The sequence below is a fragment of the Erpetoichthys calabaricus genome, chromosome 3 (genome assembly GCF_900747795.2).
Source record: "Erpetoichthys calabaricus chromosome 3, fErpCal1.3, whole genome shotgun sequence".
Classification (NCBI taxonomy): Eukaryota; Metazoa; Chordata; class Cladistia; order Polypteriformes; family Polypteridae; genus Erpetoichthys; species Erpetoichthys calabaricus.
This window is the reverse complement of record NC_041396.2, coordinates 116023261-116043362: the sequence shown is the minus strand read 5'-3', so window position 1 is coordinate 116043362 and position 20102 is coordinate 116023261. Positions and strand designations below refer to the sequence as shown.

Sequence of the window (20102 nt, the reverse complement as noted above, 5' to 3'; positions counted from 1 at the left end):
AACATATGCATTTTACTTTTTTTGTATCTCTTTAGTAATATTTTAGTGTAAAAGGATAACCAGTATTTAAACCTTTTATGTTACTTTATAAAGTTATTTTACACAATGTTGAAATATTAATAAGAAAGCTACATATTTTGGCAGCTGCTGCTTTAATTTTCAATGAAATGAAAAAAGCTCTCCAAGAGAAAACCTCAATGAAGAAGAAACAGTTTGCACTATCTAAAAAGGAGAAACCCTCATTTATAAAGGTTTGCTGCAGATGACTTAACTGAAAGTAAATGAATAGTTCCTATGTGTATAATACATATTTATCTATTTGACTTATGCCTTTATTCCAGCAACTTGCAACATCTGAGGTACAATTTGTTACATTACTTTTGTTTTTTGCAGCACAGGCAGGTGAAGTGACTTCCTCAGGGTCACACAGTGGTGTCAGTACCAGGATTTGAACTGACAAGCTCCGGGTTTGCTGAAATATTACTGAAGAATGAAAAAAAAAACGAAAACGGGCAAATGGGGCTATGCATACAAATGTCCATCCATCCATTATCCAACCCGCTATATCCTAAATACAGGAGCCAATCCCTGCCAACACAGGGCACAAGGCAGGAAACAAACCCCGGGCAAGGTGCCAGCCCACCGCAGGGCGCACACACCCACACACACCAGGGACAATTTAGAATCGCCAATGCACCTAACCTGCATGTCTTTGGACTGTGGGAGGAAACCGGAGTACCCGGAGGAAACCCAGACAGACACGGGGAGAACATTCAAACTCCACGCAGGGAAGGGAACCCGGGTCTCCTAACTGGCACCTTTCACTGCGCCACCATACCACCCGCATACAAACTTAAAAGGTTTAAATAAAACAAATATATACCTTTACTTTTACTTCCTTAACTTGTGGAGGGTGTATCCTGTAGCAAAGCCCTAAGTTTTTTCATGAAAGCCCCTTTCAGTCAATAAGCCTTAAAAACAGGTGTAAAGCTAAACTTGCAGCACCGCTATTCAATTACACTTGCCTAACGCCTCTCCTAAGGGGACATACTGTGGGATCTAGGCATCAGTCAAAGCACCAATCACAGGCCCGATTCGAAAGCGGGAAGCTGTGATTTGTCGTCTCCCTCCCATGTAACAATCACAGCCCGTGTTACAACGCACTATGTATGTATATATGTAGAGGATGGATGAATGTATATGTGTGTTTATGTATGTGTGTATATGTATGTGTATATATATATGTTGATATGTGTATATATATATATATATATATGTATATATATGTGGATGTGTATATGTAGATATGTATATATGTATATGTATATATATGTTTACATAACCTCTTTAACACACTACTTCTCCACTGCGAAGCGCGGGTATTTTGCTAGTATATATATCTCTCTCTATATATATCTATATCTACTGTATACAGTAATCCCTCGCTATATCGCGCTTCGCCTTTCGCGGCTTCACTCCATCACGGATTTTATATGTAAGCATATTTAAATATATATCGCGGATTTTTCGCTGCTTCGCGGGTTTCTGCGGACAATGGGTCTTTTAATTTCTGGTACATGCTTCCTCAGTTGGTTTGCCCAGTTGATTTCATACAAGGGACGCTATTGGCAGATGGCTGAGAAGCTACCCAGCTTACTTTTCTCTTTCTCTTGCGCTGACTTTCTCTGATCCTGACGTAAGGGGATTGAGCAGGAGGGCTGTTCGCACACCTAGACGATATGGACGCTCGTCTAAAAATGCTGAAAGATTATCTTCACGTTGCTATCTTTTGTGCAGCTGCTTCCTGAAACGACATGCTGCACAGTGCTTCGCATACTTAAAAGCTCCAAAATCTCTGCTCCTGACTCCTTTGAAGAAGAAGATATGTTTGCATTCTTTTAATTGTGAGACGGAACTGTCATCTCTGTCTTGTCATGGAGCACAGTTTAAACTTTTGAAAAAGAGACAAATGTTTGTTTGCAGTGTTTGAATAACGTTCCTGTCTCTCTACAACCTCCTGTGTTTCTGAGCAAATCTGTGACCCAAGCATGACAATATAAAAATAACCATATAAACATATGGTTTCTACTTCTCAGATTTTGTTATTTCGCGGGTGGCTCTGGAACGCAACCCCCGCGATAGATACAGTAATCCCTCCTCCATCTATCTATATATATCTATCTATCTATATATATATATCTATATCTATATACATATATATATATATATCTATATACATATATATATATATATCTATATCTATATATATATATATCTATATCTATCTATATATATCATATATATACACACACACACACACACACACATATACATACGGGATACGAGTCGTGATCTTCACATTAAGATCACGGAAGACACTTAAAAGACCCGCAAGATGAAAGAGAATGGCCACGGAGCGTCTCGCGAGGACCTTCAACATGAGACTTTGTGCCAAGAGATTGACCCAGGACTGTCTCGCAATGACGTAGAACATGAGATTCGTGCAAGACACGCCCTACTTACAACCAATATCAAATAAGACCACGGGCAGCAAAACATTCAGTCGTCTAAAGCAGTGGGTCCCCAACCTTTTTGACAGCAGGGACCACTTTACTAGAAGCAAATTGTTTCAGGGACCGGTGGGAGGTGGGTAGTTGGCGGGGGGGGGGGGGGGATTTGAGGATTCGGGGCGGGTGCGTAGGGCAGTTTTATACACAATTTACATTACATTTCTATTATTAAGTTATTAGGCAGTTTGCATACATTTACAACCCGAGATTTTTCTTCTTTTTTTGCATATAACAAAAATATATGTATTGCATTTGTCATTCCAACAGATTGCACATCACAAACATTAACACTTATCGTTTTTTTGTGTCTGCCGTTTCTATAGGAGGGTGACAATGAGTTAAATTCCAATGGATGTTTTTCAAATGTTGATAAGAAATAAGCAAAAGGTATCGCTGAAAACCACAGAACACAAAAATAGCAAAAAAAAACAAAAAACCAACAGTACGAGGAAAGTTCGAAGAAATTATTTTTTTTTTTACATTTCTGTTTGGGGATCGTTGTGCAAATGTGCTTAACTGAGCTGCGACCACAGATCTAACTGCTCTGTGGATGATTCATTCAAGCATTTCAAGGTCACTTCGTTGTAATGAAAGTATCTGCTGAATGTACTTCGTAGTAACGAGATTTCTATAGACTCGTGTCATATTGGGAAACTGTCGGGGCCATAAAAATACTTTGTTGTAATACTCTCTCACCTCGGTCTCTCTGCGCTGCTGTAAAGCCCCGCCCGCCAAGCATTCTGAAAAGTCTGAGTGAGTCTCCGTTGCCGGCAGTTCTCTCGCGGCCCAGGGGTTGGGGAGCCCTGGTCTAAAGGATTTGAGCACACACAGATCCAGGCTCTCAGCGCATACAAAGCGTATAAGGACAATACGTTATAAATGAAATGTCGACGACTAAGAAGAAGAAAGCAGTGCAGAGAAAAGAGACTCAAAAGCATTGGAGAGAAAAAAGAGCAAAAAAGAAAAAGAATAATCTAGGTGCAAATTCAGAAAATAAGGAAAGTAATTATCAGCCCAGAACAAGTGGAATTCAAAAAAGCACATCCAATCAGGCTTAGAATTAAAAGAGAGTAAAAGACAAAGTAGAACTTCATAAAGACTTTCACAAACGTTGGCGCTATACACATGCAGAGACAGGTTAGAGATTATGAAAGCAGTGGAATTCAAAACACTCACAAAAAAAAAACAAAAAAAAAAAAACGTAGGCATGATACACATGCTAAGCAAGATACAGAATATGAAAGCAGAGAAAAACGACAGTGTCAAAACAAAGACAGTAAACATCACATTAGCGCAAAAAAAGAAACTATTACTTGGAGAAATAACGAAAAGGCGAATAGAGTTCGAATATATGGACAAGGGTGATATGTCAGAAATATGTAAATATTGTAAGGCTTTGAAGTTTAAGTCAGAGAATTTCAAAAACGTGGTTTACCTCACATGCATTTATTGGTTACTTTGCAAAAAAAATTATTAACTGCTGATGATGTAGATCGTTTTGTCTGTGCTAAAATTCCAAACAGAGAAACCTATCCTGAATTATGGTACAAAGTCATTAAACACATGTCTCACTGACCTCATTTAAAAAGATTCAGCATATCGGGACTCCAAAGATTCCAAATATTTTTTTTACAGAACTTCTGAAATAAAAGTGAAACTAATGAAATAGCAACAATTCAAAGAAAAAAAAATCTTAAAAAATTAAAAGTGTGTATCCAGAAAACCAAACACGGGGGTTGGCGAGCGAAGCCCCCTAGTATATTTAAAAAAAAAAAAAAAAAAAAAAAAAAAAAAAAAGAGAAAGATTTAGTAAATTTGGGAAAAATGTCTGCAGATTATTTAAAAGCACATAAAAATTACAAAAATATCATTTCACTAAAGTCATGAAGGAACTCTTCCGAGTAAAGCAGTTTCTCTTGGGTATGATTACAGCTTTCAACTCTAATATCACTTTTCACTCCTTGGCCTCCTATTGTCTTTATAAGCTTTACTTAAAAAAAATAAAAAAAAGACAGTACATGTACACAACACAAGTTGAAATCAATGAAAAAGGTCAGGAAGATGTAACAAGAATGACACTCACAGCATTTAAAGAAGGCTCAACTTTTTTCATTTAAAGAGCTTTTGTGAGTAAGGCTGCTTTGCTGTTTCAAAGCTGTCAAAACATGGTTGTTAAATAGGCAATTAACATGTTCTTGTAAATCTTTGCTGGCCAAAAAAAAAAAAAAAAAAAAGCTGCTGCTGCCAGCTGGAACAGCCACTCCAGTTGTCACAGCCAAGAAATACTAATCTGTATTCTTAGAAACGTTTGGCTAATGCTGAATGTCCACAGTGTGAAATGATTTTGAGTGTTTATTAATTTGTGTATCCTAAACCCCTACATGGATGGACAGGTGATGTTTCAAAAGAAAAACAATTTAGAACAACAACTTTCTTTTAATGTCCTCCCAATATACTGCACATCAGGCAAATAGAGATTGTAGCTTTACTTTTATATCAAAAAAAAAAATTAAAATTGGAGCTATTGAAGGCAATATTTTGGCAGTGTTAAAAAGAAAGCTTCTTCATCAGTGATGCCAAAATTGTAACTTGTTACCAAGAGCAACTAAAATAAGTGTCATGGCACCCTGACAGGAAATAATGCACAAAGGTCTGTAGTGTAATACAGTAATGTAAAAAATGATTCCATTGTTGTTTTATATATCAGGCAATAAACAATCATCTAATCTTCAGTAAGTCCTAAATTCAGATAAATTTAACCTCAGGTTAAAACAAAACTTAAGATTTTATTTTATTAATATTTCAGTCAAGAAAAATACAACACATGAAAGAAATACCCAAAAACATAAGTATACCCCATGATTCAGGAGTTGCATAATTTACTTCAGCAACAATAACAAAGGAGTCATTTATTTTTAAGGCTGAGCCACAGCTTCTGACTAGGGCTAAGGCCTGGACTATGATTTAGACATTTCTTTTTTCAGTAATGTATTTACGGTGTTCCTAGGATCACCGCTCTGTTGGTTGACCTAATTTTAGTCAAGCTTAGCTGTCAGATTGCTGGTCTCATATTTTACTGTAATATAATGTATACAAGTGCAAAACAAACCTCAATTTTTATTCCTCTACAACTGTGCTTCTTGAGGACTCTAGAGATTTATGCAGTGTTTGCTGGTCAACAAACATGCCATTGTGCAAAACAACTAAGCCATTCTAGTTAGATGGAGGACATCCTTCCAGAAACTAATCGTTCAAATGCAACTCTGCAAAGTTAAACCATGCTACCATTTTATTTTCTGTGAGAAGGAGCTTTTTTCTTTCGGAACCTTTTCAGAAAAGCCATACTTTTTCAGTCTTTTTCTGGTGGCATAGTAATGAACTATGAAATTTACCATGTAGACAAATGCCTGCAGATTCCTGAATATAGCTTTTGAGTTCTTGGCAATTTTTTGAAGTTTGAAAAGGTCCTTTGGTGAATTTGCGAAGATACTGAATCCTAATAGGACTATCAATTCATCTTTACTAAATAATAATTTTCAGTGCATAATTATTGAAAACAAATGCTTTGGAAAGTGCTTTATTATACTTTACAGACTAATGAGCAGCAATAAATTCTCTGAAATTAACTGCATTTGCTTCTGGGATTTTGTACAGTGTTACTGTAACACTGAATGGAGGCCATGTGAAAAGGCCCTCAACCAAATTGGGCAAACAATTTTCAAAAGAACAGATACATCTAACAAGTCAAGGGTAAAGATGATGTAGAATTCAAGTCTGAATAAAAGCAGGGAATTCTCATTCTCATGGAGAAATAATCATAACATTTTTTTAGGGTTAAAATAATACATAAAAATAGTAAGAAAACCAGTAGCACATTATGTTGGTTACTATAGTGACAAAATAAGTCTCAGTAACACTGACACAGAGAAGACTGTTGATGTGTATATAGTACAACTTTCAACTGGTTGTTGGTTGCAGGATACTTATTTGCAGAGAAATCATTAGTAGCAGCTATGGAAAAAAGCAAATTCTTCTTGACATCAAAGGATTTAAGATGTAAGGAAAAACTGACAGGTAATCTGGATCACTGTCCTGCAAATACTAGTCTAAAGCAGGGCTACAATGTTTTGCTTGATTTAGATCAACATATTCTCCTAGTGAGCATGGATAATGGGCAATAAATATAAAGTGATTCTGAGAGACAACATTCATCCTATAATGAAGCATTTTTTATCCTAATTGTAGTGGAATTTTCCAGGAAGCACCGATCTATAAGACATAATTGGTCAGTGAATTGCTGAAAGAACAGGAGAACTTCTCATACAGACTTATCATAGACATCACTTTCACCCAATTAAGCACTTGTAGGAGATTCTGGGGTGGTGCTCCAATATGCAACATTCGCAAACCTGGATTATCCAATTTAAGATTTCTGATGGCCAAAGAATATTTCATCAGCTTTGGGCTTAGGACAAAGTAGTCCTGGATCGGACACCAGTTGATCACACAATCCCACACACATACAACAGTGTTAAAAAGATTTGTTCTAGATATACACCCACATAGGTTATTTTCCATTTCCAAACTGACCCTAACAGTCATGTCTTAGGTGATGTGTAAGGTATTTGATCCCATGATGCTGGATCTGTGTGGCAACAACTACTGAAGGAATGGTTCCATATTTTTCCAACTGTTGAATCTAAGCCAAGATTCACTTAAGCTTTTCCAGTTATAATGTCAGTTACCTACGCATATAGATGTATCTTCTTATGCCCAAGATCTCCAGGAACACAGACTAATCTCCTGACCTGGCTGTTGTCTACTGTATATGCACATTATTCCCAGGTCCTCATGGGTTTTATCTGGAGACTTTGATTTGCTGTACATATAAGTGAATCTAAATACACCTAAACTGACAAAGTATAGGTTCATTAAAATGTGAAATGGATAATAGACAGAAATGAACAACTGGAAATTGCTATTCTTAATTTTAAAAATATTTGCATTAGGCCAAATCACATCTACTTTTTCTTTCATGTGCTCACTTTTAGTGTGGAGATTTGTCTTAATTTGTTTTAGTAACCACGTCTATTTCAGTCAAAGAAAACCACAATGTGTCAGTAGGTCCACCTAATATCAGCTAGAAGTCACTCAAGATATGGGGCAGTTACAGTTGCTTTGTCCAAAGAAGCAACCCAGACCTCCTCTTCATTGGCTTCACAAGCACTCACAAATACCTAATGATTTTCTCTTAATTGAAAAAAATGAAAAATGCAGAATATAAGCTTACTGGGTGATGCTCTTATGTCAGTAAGTATGTATTTCAAAAATAAATTGGATCAATTAAAACGATTTTCAGATAAAATAAATGTTCTACTATATAACCATTTTCTACTGTTATCCCAGTTTTTTTTTATCCTGCAAGGAAACTTCTCAATCTGAAAAGTAGGGCATTTATTAATAGTGCTATGTAGAGCAGTTTAAATGTGTTACAGCTAAGGCTTTGCACTAAACAAGTATACTGCTCAAAAGGAAGACAATCTCTATAATGCATTCAAAGTGAAGCCTCATGAATAGTAAGGTTACTACATATCAATCTTAACGCACTAAAGTCACCTTTATTCTTAATCCTTATTTAAGATTTAATTCTATGTCAGCAGATGCAAAGAATATAACTTCCAGGTGTAATCTGTACTGAGTCACACTATCTTAGTCAAATTCGGCATGTCAGTTGTGAAATTTCAAAATTATTCACTGCATTCAGGAAACGCACATTGCATGTGCATGTTAGCAAAACGTTATGTACTGTATAATGGTTCATTTCAACTGGAGCAAAAGCTATCCAGGGAAATATAAAATTAGAATGACTGTAAATGAGTATTGGGAACTCATTGTAACATAAGAATCACCAAAAATCACCAATCAGAAAAGATAACATTTTTAGCATCAATATAATGGGTGCTACCATACAAGGAGAAAAAAATCCTAAAAGGTCTGCTACCTTCAACTAACTGCAAGGGAACACTTATAACTAATTATTACCGGATTACACAGTTCTTACTGTTTTCGTGAGGCATATAACTGAATACATATGCCAATCAGTGCCATCTTTACATCAAGTTTTGTTCACTTTTAAGGCTTTTAGAAACCAAATGAAACAGAATAATGAAAAAGCTATATCTGATTAGAGCACATGCTTTTTGAAAATTTGAATTTTGAAACATAGAAGCATAAGAAATTAAGTAAGTAAAAGTTTGTTTCTTATGCTCCCCATTTAAATATATAGTAAATGCTCTTCTTTATGAATGTGACTGATTAAAACTCATACTACAACTTTATTCCATAACCATGAAAACAATTCCATGCAGGTGAGGAACAAGGAAGCTCAATTGGCAGTTATCGGTTGAGAGGGTACAATCTGTCAGACTGAGCTAATGGAGAGCCCTCTATTAGTCCAAAAATCAAGAATACAGTATTTACATAAATAAGTAATGTAATTGGCCCTAATTGAATAAAACTGCAACATAGGGGTACATGTTCAATCAATCATTACCTTAAATTGTGTCTTGTACAGGTTTGTAACAATAATGGATAAGCCAGCTTCACAGTGGTTGAATAGGAATAATTCAGAGTTTTAAGTACTTTTAGTACTCTACAGTGAAAGATACATTCAAGTAACTTAGCTCAGCACTCAAGGACAGTACTGTAAAAGATGCCTAGTTAGCGAGTTTCATTGAAATGAAAGAGCTACATCATGAAAGTCAGAAATATGGCATTTAGACCCGAGATGAAATGTACATCCTGAATCAATATTAACATTCAGGATTCACTTGTGAATATACCCGTGAAGAATATTTGCACAGTTTGACTGCGGGGATGATTGGAGAAAACTCTTTACATCTAGCAAACCGATTATAAAAAAGCCCTCATGCAATACTGTCAGAAATACAACTATTAGCAAATACAGGGCAGCAGTTTCCTGTTTGGCAATGTTGTCAATTGTATGTCTGCAAGGAAAATTTAGTGATTATAGTACCATTCGTTTCATCTGTTATTCTTCACCTCTATAGCAGCAAGTTATTTTGACATGCCCATTGGTTGTTAATGTACTCCAAAAATCAGTTGTGCACACAAGCTTATTTGCTGTGGTTAGGGGAGTTAAGGTTCTTTTATCTTCTTGCAGCTTTTCTAAACAACTTGTGACAGCACTTACAGATGAAAAGTTTTACTCTTTCTCCAGGAAACTGATAAGCTGCAAAAAGGTCCATAGATTGCATTAATTGGTAACTTGTCTCTTTATATCATGGGCAATTTTATATTGCTGTTGACAGAGCAACCCTGCAATCAGCATGTTTATTTTTTATTAAATGATTTGAATATGTGCTATTTTAATATTTCAGCACCCACAGTGTTTCCATGGAAGTTCATAAACTTCCTAAACAAAGGTAAATTTAAGCATTCTTATGGAAGTAAAGCAATCTAACATGCAGCTATATTACATTAGCATGTAGGCTATGTAAATAACAAATATGTCAGGGTGCTCACTAGTGGTATTTTCCTAACACACACATTTTATATAAACACTTTGTAGCTGCATTAATATGCCAGAGTAATACTTCCATTTAGATCACACTTACACACACCATGACTTTTTATTTTTGCCATGAGCTGTAATTAACTGTAACAGTTGTGGAGGATGTAGAGAGTTAATTTCTCACCTGGACATTTGTACATTCATATACTATACACGAATGTGTAAACTTTTCTTTCAGCACCAAAATTTTGTCACATGCAAAACAGTTTAGTTTTACAACTTACTTTAAAAAGCATGTGGTTTGACATTTGGGTGTTATTTTCTTATAAATACAGCTCTGAAGCAACTCTGAAAAATAATGTACTCTATACATAAAACATTAAATGGTACAATTGGCTATTAACCTTATACCCTTTGAGAGAGACAGTTATCCTTTATCTGAAATTCAATTTCCAGTTACCATATTCCACATTGTACCATTTTGATCCTTGGCTAGATGTCAAGTGCAGTGGTCAAAGTGTTGATATATAATTAGAAAAGAAAGTCTGTTATGCCATCTGGTGGTTAACTTCTGACATGCTAAAAAAGAAAAGTCCACCTTTTCTTCTGCTAATCTCTTTCACTATGTCTTTCTGACAAACACTTTTCTTTAGATTCACTATATATTTGTATCTAGACTGAAGGACTGTTAAGCAGAATATGAGTTATAATCCAATAAAAAATATGTATATTAAAATTATGACATCAATTTTCATTTGATAAAATCAAACAATTTGATAATTAATATGCATTATTTCTTAAACATATACTGACTTTATACTTAAATGAATAAAACTTTATTTCCTCTCTATTTAGGCACTTTGGATTACAGTCTTTACATTAACCGACTCCTAATAACACGTTTCTTGCTTTGTACTTTTCTTGTGGGTTAGAGATGTGACAATAAGCTACAGATATATGCCTTGTTTAGAAGCAACTTTATTTAATGACAACATTCAAAGCATGGGATTCTAATGTGATTAAGCATGCGTTCTGAGTATTTGTTCTTGATCAAAATCATATAGATTAACCAAAGATGATCCAGTACCTCTGAATAAACTAGTAGGGAGGAAGCACCTTGTCACCCGAGGTCTGCAGGACTTTGAACAAATCTTTAACCTCATATGTGATAGTATATTCTTGCATTTTGCTTTGTAGTTTTTATTATTACTATTGTACAGTACTACTGTATTGTATTGCTGAGGTAGCAATGATGGATTGGCCATCTAGCTCTGTGAAGAGGAATACATGTGTTCTGTTTTGTGTATTGTATGTACCCCATTTTTGACACCCATTACACACTCAACCTACCTGGAAAGGGTTTTCTCTCTGAAATGCCTTTAAGATTTTTTTCCCATTTTTATTTCCCCTACCAGGGTATTTTTGGGAGTTTTTTCTTAGTGAGTCAAGGCAGGAGACGTGTCAAAAAAAAAATAGGGCCGGTTAAAGCCCATTGAAGCACTCCTTGCGTGATTTTGGGCTATACAAGAAATAAATTGTTGTTGTATTGGAAAAATCACATCCGACAATATTGATGAAACAGTGATATAGGTGAGGGATATACTTAAGTATTAGATTAGTCCTCGGACACTCACAAAATGTTACTGGCTGTTATTTTTTATGATAAAGGAATATGCAAAAACAGTAACACTGCATAATATTTAAAAATTATAAACTATGAGGAAAGACCAAAGTTATGTACATGATCTAATTGTTGCCTTGAGCCTTAATGATCACTTTACACTTTTAAATAACACTTTTCCCATATAAACAAAACCCTAGGGCACTTTGTCTATGACATAGATACACTTTTAGACACAAACACACTATAAAATAGATTGGAGCACAGGCATTCCTGTTTTACACCTAATCTTAAAATTTACTGTTTGCAGAGGCCGCCTAACGGGATTAAGTGCAATTGAGATTATTATTTTACGCTGAAGCACATGTAGGTTATGCTAAAGAGTCAGAGGTGGGCAATAAAATTCCAGTTTAGTGGTTGAAAATGCGAGGGCATCACACCACACTACTTCTTTGTACATTGCTTTCTGCAAAAAATCTACATAAAGCATAGAGATTACTGATTTGTCTTAATGATGTATTTTTAGTGTCGGTTAAAAAAAATGAAGATTAAGATTCTTCTGCACAAAAAAAATATTGAGGCTGTACAAATATAGAACTGTGCAACCTCCACGACTGGATGCTTAAGAAAGACAATCACCCAAAATCCATTAAAGATACAATAAATGCACCTTCTTCTGGTCAATTTGACAAGAAGAAATGGTCTTGAGCACTAAGTATAAATGAATAATGAAGCTAAGAGCTAATGAGTTAATTTGTTTTGTTTTTAAACAATTAGATATGAGGTATTACATATGAATTTCCTTATCCATACCAACAATACTGAATATGTTAAGAAATTACTGTTTAATGCTGTTATACAATTTATGACAGATATAAATTAAAGAGCCAGCATCCTATTTGAAGGATCTACCATCCTGACTGTGTAGTTTAAGTTTTGAAAATGTTTTGCATATGTTACCCTAGAAGTATGACATAGTTGTGATATAGAGAGATAGATAGATATATACACACACACACACACAAACAGAAGAGCAAAAGATTTCTAAACAATTTGTCCTGCATGTACTGTATGCTGAAAAATCTCACAGAGAAAAAAAGGTCTCCAAAAATGGTGATATAAAAAGCAGTATTATTATTATTAACTTCATGAGCAAATATAATCAAGTTCTCCCTTGTGAAGAATTTTACTGATGCTGATAAACTGATACTAACAGCTGACCTGGTATTCTTTAATGAAAATGAACAGCACTGATACAAAAGACAACCATAATAAAGAAACGACACTGTCAACAGAACAGATAACTGCTTCAACACCCAATCTTTTGCCTTGGCAACACTAAATTTAGATACAGGCATTGCTAATCACCCGGCTTGTGTCAAAGCAACTAGACCCTCAAACATCAGTCTGACAATCTTAAATAGCTTTTACTGAACACTAAAGGACAAAAAAAAGAGAAGAAAAATAATTGCTTTATTATAAAGTTAACTTTCAAATGCTAAAAAGAGGTTTTTAATACGTTCACCATACATGTGTACACAAATACAAAAAAAGAAAAGAAAAATACCTACTGCCAGTTCACTTTAACATTCAACTTGCAGAAGAAATCTCTGATATTCCTGTTCAAAAATCTGCATTTATATAGAGGCACTGTATCTTTACTAAGCAGCAGTTGTTACACTACTATTTGCCTTTACATAAAAAAAATCAATTTTAACTGAATTCGGTAAAGCTTTATGCTTTCAAACAGCATATGACAATCGACATTTACAATTTACTTACACGAGTTTTCCATTTCTCCATCTAAAAGCACAAATGATTTTTTTCAGTAATTTGCTCAGATCTTTTCTTTCTCTCTTTTCTTCTGTATCCTCTTTCTACTGTGAAGCAGAGGCCCCTCCTCTAAGTATTGAGCTCTGCCTAACACTTGGTGCATTCCTTTTGCATTGACTGCAGTAAATACAACCAGGAAATTTAGATCTCCAAGGATGACAAACAGCCATTAGTTCCATTATAAGCTGTTTAAGGCCTCACAAACCAATCAAGTATATGCTTTAAACCACCAGAGATTATGCATACAGTTAAGGGATGCTGAAGAGACACTACACTGATCCTTGAACAAACATCCCAAAAAGTTTTTTCTTTTTTTTTTTTTTTTTTTTTAAAATAAACCTGCTACAGCTTTTCTACTACTCTGTTGAAGCTTTTCACTTGCTGTTCTCAGTCTTTTAACATAGCCCTGCATCAACAGTATTGTAAGTGTATAAATATTTAATAGCTTTAAAATGAAGATTATACATTTGCAGTGGGGATGAATACTTCATTCATTTATACATTATGAATCTTTAAGTAGAAGGTGCCCTTGGTTACTGGTATACTCCACACTTATAATACCACAGTTTTAAACTGATGGCATCACTCAATTTTACTTGGGCATTTTTGACTGGCTGACACCCAATTTGTGGTGTGTGTGCTCCTATTGTATTGCTATTGTACCTCTTGCTGTTCGAACAAATAACAGATGACTGAAACCATGTTAAAAAAAAAAAACTGGTTTATTTTCTTCAATCCTTCCATTTAATTTAAGCTATTCTCATTTCCTAAAAAGTTGTGTGTATTGAACTGGTGGTTGCCATGGAGATTTATCAGGCACAGAAACAAACAAAAATAAAAAACAAATCTATAGTAAGTTTTAGGTCTCATATAAGCAAGTTTTACATGCTGTGACCCCTAAGGGACATTGCTGTGCCCCAAATAAAATCGCACAGACAAGTCCCGATATAATAAAAGGGTTTATTGGCGTCCAATTACCTTACAACGGGTTTCTCAATTCTCACCGGCTTCATCCTCTTCCACACAACTCCTACTACAGTGTCTGAAATTGGGTGGCTTCTTTTATCTATGGCCCAGGAGTACTTCCGGTTCTAGGACTTAGCCCACAAAACACTTCTGGGTCGACTGGAAGTCCCAGAAAGTAGGGACTATGCATCCCAGCATCTCCCCCTGTCAGCTCCCATGGAACCCACCAGGGCTGTCCCACTGGACTACAAATCCCAACATACCCTAGAGGTGCCTATGAGGGAATCCCAACCCCAGGATACTGCCATCTAGTGAACTGAGGGAGTTAAATGTTCAGCAATACTCTTCTCCCCCAGTCCCTTCCATTTCACTGGCCTCCCGGTTGGGTAATGATCCTTATTCAATGCCAGTCGGGATGCCAGTCCATGTGTGTCGTCCATTACAATACATAAACAATAAACATACATAAGTATTCTATTACCTATCTAGATATAATATCTCTCTATTATAAAAAAAAAAAAAAAATCTTGGAAGGGAGACATCTTCTCAGAAGACACTGACGTCCCACGAGACAAAAGGACAGCTGCTATACAGGCTTTTAAATGAAATGATCGATGCGCAGCGTGACAAGCAGAACACGCAGCTCGCTAGCAGCAAAAGCAAGCCAGCAGATGATCCGAACGCATCTCCTTAGCATGCGATTAGCCCCCCTCTTCACAACGCAAGCGGCAGAGATGCAAAGTGGCAAAAGGACTGCTGCTGTACAGGATTTTAAATGATCGACGAGCAAGGTGAAAAAAAGAAAATGCAGCTCACAAGCTCCAGCAGAAAGAGAGCAGCTGATCTGACAACATCTCCTTAGCGTGTATTCAGCCATCCCACCCACCACATAACATGAGCAGCATTAAACGTCCCGCGAGAAAGAGGTGAGACAGAGACTTAACATGAGATTCTTTCAAGTCACGCCCTACTTTCAAAGAAGACCATGGTCATCTAACCTCAGTTGTGTGAATGCTTTTGTCAGACACACTTCCTGCGCTCTCTGCGCTTATAAATTTTATCAGGACAATAATTTTATGCGTTCAAGATGACACGTCAATGACGAAGCGAAGAAGAGAGAGCATGGACAAACCATTCGAAAAAGTTGTTTTATTTATTAGAGAGAAAGAAACGATATTCACTCACAGGCAGTTACACATTGCGTTGTCATGATGCAAGTCCAAACACTGAATCAAAATTCAATGCAATCTTGAAGAAAGTTAATTCCAAATATTGTTTTCACTTTTATTTTAAAACTTCTGTAAAAAGAATGCATATGTAACAATTCCCATGAAAATAAATCTCTTTAAATTGTATATCCGTGAAACCAAACCTGGGGATGGACGAGCGAAGACCCCTAGTATAATATTACTATTAAGCAGGCAAGTACTGGGTGAGCACGAAGTGGCACACAAATGTTAGGATATCAGAACACATTGTTAACAATCAAAACATTTGATACATTGCCCGGCTTTCTATTCGTGACTCTTTGCCTTTTTACAATAGTTTTGTGCCCTGACTTTGTGGTTGGGTATACTTCCAGTCTCCAAAGCATCACACAGCATCTTTCTCATTTTCTCTCACTACCAATTCACCACACTACTTTAAACACACAGTTTCCTGGCACAGACTGCTTTTAAACTCTATTCCAAGTTCAAAAAAATGCTTAACAGGGCAACACACTGCCCTGCTGTCCTGTGGCTTAGGTCTCCATCTCCCAGTCTACTTCTGGGTCACTATAAATTTATCACATCATACCAACATCCATCTTCTAAAACTAGTATGCAGAATTTCATTTACATATGCATTTCCCTATTCCTTCTGAACTCGCTCTCCCTTGTCAAGTTCTTCCATACTGTCCTGTGTTAACCTAATGTCATGCCCAGCAGGAATTCTATTCCAACTGCAAAGATATTACCATTTATTTTGAAGCAGCACTGGAACCACATGTTATTCTGCATTACTCATGACAGAAGCTTGTTCGTCAGAAACCCTACCAGAGTCTGCAATTATATTCAGCTAATTATGAAGATGTAAAACTATTATAAATTTGGGAAACAATACTCCGTTGTGATGCAGGGTCGAGAAGGTACTCAGAGGGTCAAAATACTGGAAGAACAGTTAAGGAGGACACTCCTTTAAGATATACATGGTCCTCACCTACCAGCTGACATAGAAGTGAGGGAAAAAAAGTGCTTGCTAATGTAAGACAGTGGTAAGCCAGCCTATGCAACAGTCTGGTAAGAACCCTGCAAGAGCCAACCCCAAAGTGGTCTATAGAGTTTTACTCTGTTCTACAGTTTAACTGTACCTTTTGTTCCAAGATGCTGGGCCCCACTGTTCGTCATTATTCGGCTAATAAACACCATCATGGAAAATATCCATCCATCCATTTTCCAACCCACTGAATCCGAACACAGGGTCACGGGGTTCTGCTGGAGCCAATCCCAGCCAACACAGGGCACAAGGCAGGAACCAATCCTGGGCAGGGTGCCAACCCACCGCAGGACACACACAAACACACCCACACACCAAGCACACACTAGGGCCAATTTAGAATCACCAATCCACCTAACCTGCATGTCTTTGGACTATGGGAGGAAACCGGAGCGCCCGGAGGAAACCCACGCAGACACGGGGAAGCGAACCCGGGTCTCCTAACTGCGAGGCAGCAGCGCTACCACTGTGCCACCGTGCTGCCCTTCATGGAAAACATTTTATATTATATTCCTAAGCTTTCAACAACCTACCTGGTGTCTTCAGAGGGAAATGGTTAGACATACAGGAATCAAAGGCAATATATAGCAGGCGAAGGTTGGGGGTGAATAAATATGGTGGGGTTCGGAAAGGTATTGGTCATAAAGTCTTTTTTAAGCCTGCAAATGGTGGGTTCAAGTCCAAGAGTCTGTTAATGGTGTTTTCATTAGAGAGCCAAGACTCAGCCAGCTCTCTGGCAGTTTTAATATTGGCCCTGAATTTTACCTTCAGTGTCCCAATTAAATGTCTGTCCGGTGGAACTTGTATTTAACATATGACTCAGATTATTCTGTTGATTGCGCCGAGATGGCATTACAGTGCCTGAGGAATACATCCATGTTTGATGATGAGATCATAGTCTCATTTGATGTTGTGTCATTATATACTACAATACCAATTTATCTGGACACAGAGACATTACTGACAAAGCTAAACAACTACCCCACGATAACTGGACAAACAAAGCTGACTACTAAGGACGTAATGGATCTAGTATCAATTTGCCAAAAAACCCACTTCCATTTTAAAATACTGTAGAAATAAGATATACCAATGGGATCTCCGTTATCAGGACTCTTAGCTGAACTGGTTATGTAGTGATTTGAAAGTGCGGCTCTTACTCAATTCAAACTTAAACTGTGGATATGCTACATCGACAACAAATTCGTCATATCAAAAAGTAACCAGCTGAATGAATTCTACAGCCACATCAACTCAGTATTCAGCACAATCTAATTCATGCTGGAAAAATAAATGAATGGACGTGTCAACTTCCTTGACATTTACATTGAAAGAGGTAACCACTCCGGTTTAATTATGAGTGTTTATCACAAGGAATTTTATGCAGACAAAAACACTACAATTTTCTAGAAACCACCCTTTATCACAAAGGAGTTGTTTTAGGACATTTTTCAAAAGCATTAACACCCATTGTGACATAATGGACACAAAAAAAGAATGAAAGATGTTATCTTTAACATCTGTTCACATCATACGGCCTCCCCAAGACATTTATTAAATAATGACTATATAGGAGACGGCCGAATTAGCTATGTGAAGCAGCGCAGATCCAACACAAACTTTAAAGAGCTCTTTGAGAGTCACAAAATACATGCAACTATGAAATAATAACAACAACAAAAGATTTACTGCTACTTACAAGGTGATTTTGTTACTGATGGAAGTGCAAACCTCTTCATGGATCAGAAACAAAAAAAAAAAAACAAAAAAAAAAACATACCAAGCACATTATTGCTAAGTTAGGTCCATTTATTGGTTGCAGCAATAATACAGGAAGGAAGAAAACCAATAGACCAATAGTTCCTCCACCACCACTTCTTTCACAGTTTCTATGTAGAGTGTATAATTTTATGGCTAGCACGGACGCCGAAAGTACGTGATAAACAAAAGGCATATGGCCTTAGCAAACTGTAATGGCTCATTTTGGCAATTTCTGCAACATTTTCCTATGGCCCTTAAACATAAGCAAGAATGGCCTCAACTCGGTCAGACAAATTGCTGGATGTATAAATATATGCATGTATACACATACATACATACACACACACACAGATATATACACACACACAAACTACAAAATTACTTATAGCCATCTAATGCAGTTTAAATATAATTAAACAACATAAATGCATGATGCAAGTATCAGTTAACCGAGGTTGCATCAGGATAAGCTCAACAATCTTCTCCTTGTACATTATGTGAATGGTGGCATTTTCATTTGTGGTGCACGTAGTAGACAGTAACACTTAATAACTTTCTAGGAAAGAATTACATAGCAAAGTCCTACCATCATGTAACTACGATTCCACACTCATCAGGAGAGACAGACTTTCGCCCCACAGCATAAAAACAGTAAATGAAGGCTAGCTGTACCATGTATTTGATGACCTTAATGCATTCATAACGTAAGGTTTCACATATTCCATCTCAAATTTAGTAAAATACAAATGAGAAAACAAATGTGTTGCACACGCTTGATATCTATGTAGGAAATGTATCCTGAGAAATCATAATATAAATGGAAAAAAATTTTGATTGGGGTGGTGCTTTATAAAAATCAATGTTTGAATCCATAGTACATAACAACAACAACATTTATTTATATAGCACATTTTCATACAAACAATGTAGCTCAAAGTGCTTTACATGATGAAGAGAAAAAAGACAAAATAATTTATTAAAATTAGGGAACACTAATTAACATAGAATAAAAGTAAGGTCCAATGGCCAGGGAGGACAGAAAAAACACAAAAAAAAAATCCAGACGGCTGGAGACAAAATAATATCTGCAGGGGTTCCAGGCCATGAGACCGCCAAGCCCCCTCTAGGCATTCTACCGAACATAAATGACCTCAGTCAGTCCTCATTTGTATTCAGAGTTCTCATGGAAGAATTTGATGAGGATGGTCATGTGGACTTCTGGCCTTTAATCCATCAATGTAAGGACATCACGGTGCTTTGATTAGGTGGAGGTGGCGCAGATCGCCACCACAGAAAACCGGAAAAAGAACAGAAGAGAAAGTAGGGGTTAGTACGGATTTTGGAGCAACCATGAATAATAATGATAATTAACTGAATATACAGAGCATCACGATTTAACTAAGATGAAGCTATGAGAAAGCCATGTTAAAGTAATGTGTTTTCAGCAGTGTTTTAAAGTGCTCCACTGTATTAGCCTGGCGAATTCCTATAGGCAAGCTATTCCAGATTTTAGTGCATAACAGCAGAAGGCCACCTCACCACTTCTTTTAGCTCTTCGAAT

General features: G+C 36.6%; 1 protein-coding gene across 4 annotated transcripts in view; it reads right to left on the bottom strand.

The window, feature by feature from the left end:
* phactr2 (phosphatase and actin regulator 2) overlaps nt 1-20102 on the bottom strand; it is a 374544-nt gene that overhangs the window by 210482 nt on the left and 143960 nt on the right. The window contains exon 1 of one of the 4 annotated variants that reach the window (XM_051924260.1): nt 13508-14100. The exons of the other annotated variants lie outside the window; for them this stretch is intronic. Coding sequence (XP_051780220.1) covers nt 13508-13520 — 13 coding nt within the window. The 5' untranslated portion in view covers nt 13521-14100. Of the gene's footprint in view, nt 1-13507; nt 14101-20102 lie in introns of those variants that run through there. 4 annotated transcript variants of the gene reach the window in all.